The sequence below is a fragment of the Octodon degus genome, unplaced genomic scaffold, assembly GCF_000260255.1.
Source record: "Octodon degus isolate 3935 unplaced genomic scaffold, OctDeg1.0 scaffold00071, whole genome shotgun sequence".
Classification (NCBI taxonomy): Eukaryota; Metazoa; Chordata; class Mammalia; order Rodentia; family Octodontidae; genus Octodon; species Octodon degus.
Genome location: NW_004524647.1, coordinates 9,807,881 through 9,811,567, shown reverse-complemented (window position 1 = coordinate 9,811,567; position 3,687 = coordinate 9,807,881). Strand labels below are relative to the sequence as shown.

Sequence of the window (3,687 nt, the reverse complement as noted above, 5' to 3'; positions counted from 1 at the left end):
TGTCTGTGTTTTGGTCATGAGAATCAATGCCCCAGTGCTCTGAAAGGAGTTTATTTCATTCTGTGTTTTCTGTGAAACACAGTCCATGAGGTGTAAAATAAAATGGACATAGTTAGAGAAATCATCAGTAGTACCAAGGATGTTGATAAAAGACTATGAACACTTAACCTCCTATGCACCTTCTTTTTCTCCCTTCCCTCTCCTCCCACCCCCACTTGTGTCCTGTGTAGAATAAAAGGAAAGAGAGAAAATTTGGGCCTTCTGCTTTTTCTAAAGTTGCCAGTTCTTCATGTGAGCTCTTAACTAGGAGCATTACATCCTAATGAAAGTATGCAGTTATAACCTTTATGTGATTTTAATCATACTAGTAAGAAATGGGTGATGGGACCATAGAGCTTATCAAGCCATACTTGATAATCTAAGTCTTAGTTCAGCTGTTTAATCTGCAAATGCCAGCTTTGTCATGCACAGGTCATAGATGAAGTAACTAATGTTAAAATGATGGATTTACTGGCTGATTTTCTTCCCATTTTCTTCCCCTTAAACTCTGTCCAAGAAATCACCATACGACTGTAGCAATTTTGACAAGGAATTCCTGAACGAGAAACCCCGACTATCTTTTGCTGATGGAGCACTGATCAACAGCATGGACCAGAACATGTTTAGGAACTTCTCTTTTGTGAACCCAGGAATGGAAGGGCTCATCTCCTGAGAGCATGCTCTCCAGAAACTTGAAGGAATTTGCATCGTCTCTGGAAACTGGTTCAGGCCACACTTCTTGGGCCCCTTTTTCAAGTTGGGAAAGAAAAGAAACACTCAACAATAAAGGCTGAGACCTTTTAGTTCCTCATTGACTTTTTATCTGTAGCAGAAACCAACTCTACTTCACTAAAGACAACGCCCTGTAGCTCATCTCATCTTTCACAAACACCCTTGACATTAGGTTATTACTAACCCTAATTATTAACTTGAAAAGTGGCTCTCCACAGTGAAGAACTTGAATCTTAATACTTCTCCAAATTGTAGCTCTTCCCTTGGACACTGACTGTTGATCAGTGAAATACTTGATAAACCAAGGCACAAAGTGAACAAACTTCTCAAGTCTGAAACAGCCCATTGCCTGGATCCAACTCAGCCACAGGAAAAATTATCACTAACCAGTTTTCTTCTGCACATATCTGTGGATGTGTAAGTGGCCTGGGAGGAAGCCCTTGAATAATTTCTCATGGTATTCTTCACAATAAACCTAGCTTGTAACTTAAGATTTTCAAATCAATTCATTCTGATTAGCCATGAAATTCACAGGAAAAAGTTCATGTTACAGAAAGGGAAGGTCAACTAGAACACATATGATGGTTACCTTGTCAACATAGAAATTAGTTCAGAGTCCAATAAAAATAGTATCATTTTTCTCCTGCTAATAAAAGCTGTCTGTCTGTGTATTCTCAGTTGATTTCAATATTAGTGCAGTCATTCAGTACTACCCTCACATTCTGACAAGAAAAGAAATAAAGTGCATAACTCTTCTAGGAGAAAAGAAAGCAAATCCCTTATCATCTGTTACCGGTGATTTGATGACAAGTCTCTCGATAGGCATCATTCAAATAAACAGCCCTTGCATGCTATTTGCAGTAACCAATCGTGGGTAATTAGAGTTGTAACTACACACTTTATAAAGTATTTGTGCTGTTTGTATATTTTGGTAAAATGTTGTGCCAATGACAAAGAAGTGAAAGTGTCAACATAGAATAAAAGAGGATGTGTCTTAGTAGTTTAAATCCCTACATGCCTCCCCAAGAACTTGCTCTGTCTTGTTGATCACCCAAATGTAGCTAGCACTGATGTTTTGTAATTTGGAAATAAAAATAAATCCCCATGTGGGCAAGAAATTCAGATAACCCTTAATTACTGTTGTTCTAGTCCTCTTTCTGCTCTCCATTTCTTATAGGGGCTGGGCCATGTGTGCCTTCTCCACTCAGCCCAGCCCCAGCCTTTCTCACCTCAGCTGGCCTGGGCCCCTCCAGGGCTTGCCTCCTTCCCCACCCACCTTCTGCAGCCTTGTGTACAAGAAGCACGCTGCCTTTGCACTCAGCCCCTCGACTCCCCAGCCTGTATTTTCCTGTGTCTTCTCTTCTGCTTCTCCTTCCTTACTCCTCTGCTGGCTCCTTTTCTTCCTTCTCTCTCAAATCCCTTAGAAGACAATCTTTCCTTTCCTTTCCTTTCCTTTCCTTTCCTTTCCTTTCCTTTCCTTTCCTTTCCTTTCCTTTCCTTTCCTTTCCTTTCCTTTCCTGTCCCTTGGTATTTTCCTTCCCCTCTGTCCTCAAGGAGCATTCCATGCTGATAATCCAAGTCCATGCCTCCAGCTCTAGTCTGTCCACCAGGCTTCAAGCATACAGTGTTAGCCCATGGTGCTCCCAATGAGCCAGTGACACTTTCCCATGGTCACAGCCTCCTTTGCATTTTCTATCTCTGCTCACAGCCACACCATAGTGCCCCTCATCTGGACTGAGAATGGCTCACTGTCAACTACCCCCTTCTAGCCCTGTAACCTTTCTTGTTTTCTTTCTTTACCAAATCCTTATGATTCTGCTTCTCCAATCTCTCCCTGAAATACATACTCAGCTCAACTTTGTTTACTGATAATCATGACAAAATTGATGGCCTCTGAATCAGCTTCTGCATTTTAAGTCTCTCTCCATCTTAGTTCTTACATACACCTATACTGTCTTTGTAAATGGATGTCATTAATATTATCACACCCATGCTCAAAAACCATGTAATCTGCATTTGCTAAAAGCTACTCGAGATTACCATTTCTGCCTCCAGACCACCCATCTACCTTGGCCCTCATTGCAACTTTTTGCTAATCCTGTGCTCCACACCCTGAGCATTTCTCAGCACTACCTGGAAGCACTCATCTTTGCCTGCCTCTGAGCCTCTCTGACACTAATATTTTTGTTGGAATGTCTCATCCCCACATGTATGTCCAGAGTCCAGAGCCTATTGGTCTTTTGTGTGCAGTTCAAAGTTCACACTTGCTATGAAATATCTCTCTGTCCTGGCTGAATTCCACCCAAGCTGAATTCCACCCAATTATCCCCAGCCACCTGAGCTCACACAGCACTGCATCCCTAGTTACCTCCTTCATAGCACTCACTGTTCTCCAGTCAGCTATAGTATCACCTGAGGATGGGATTTGTGTCCAGTTCTCCTTCATACTTCCCACATTTCTTTGCTATACTAGTGGTGAAGAGGAACTGTCAGGTGAATAAGTAAATAAATTAATGATCTGTGGTATAGTTTGGGTGTTTCCCCTACAGCTCACATATTACAAATTTCATCTCATTAGAGGAAGTTTGGAAGGTGGGGCCTAATATGAGGTGATTATATCTTGCAGACTCTGCATTCATGAATGGACTACTGCCATTCCTGTGGGGATGAGTTATCACAAGAGTGGTTGTTACAAAACCAAATGCGGCCCACTCTTGCTCTTCCTCCGTGGGATAATATACCATGAAAGCACTTCCCCAATTACTTTTGGACTCCTCAGCCTCCAAAACCATGAGACACACAAATCTCTATAAATTATCATCTCTGGTATTCTGTTTTAGTAGTGAAAAAATGGACTAAGATGCACCATGTAGTGTGTTGAATAATAACCCCTCAAAAGAGGTACCTGCCTGGAAC

The 3,687-nt window shown here is 41.6% G+C and overlaps 1 protein-coding gene across 3 annotated transcripts in view; it reads left to right on the top strand.

Moving 5' to 3' along the window:
- Prkcq (protein kinase C theta) overlaps positions 1-1,891 on the top strand; it is a 137,757-nt gene extending 135,866 nt beyond the window's left edge. For all 3 annotated transcript variants that reach the window (XM_023719741.1, XM_004635288.3, XM_023719740.1), the window contains exon 18: positions 557-1,891. In XM_023719741.1, the coding sequence (XP_023575509.1) occupies positions 557-712 (156 nt within the window). In that variant the 3' untranslated portion in view covers positions 713-1,891. The remainder of the gene's footprint in view (positions 1-556) is intronic.
- Positions 1,892-3,687: the final 1,796 nt, after the last annotated feature.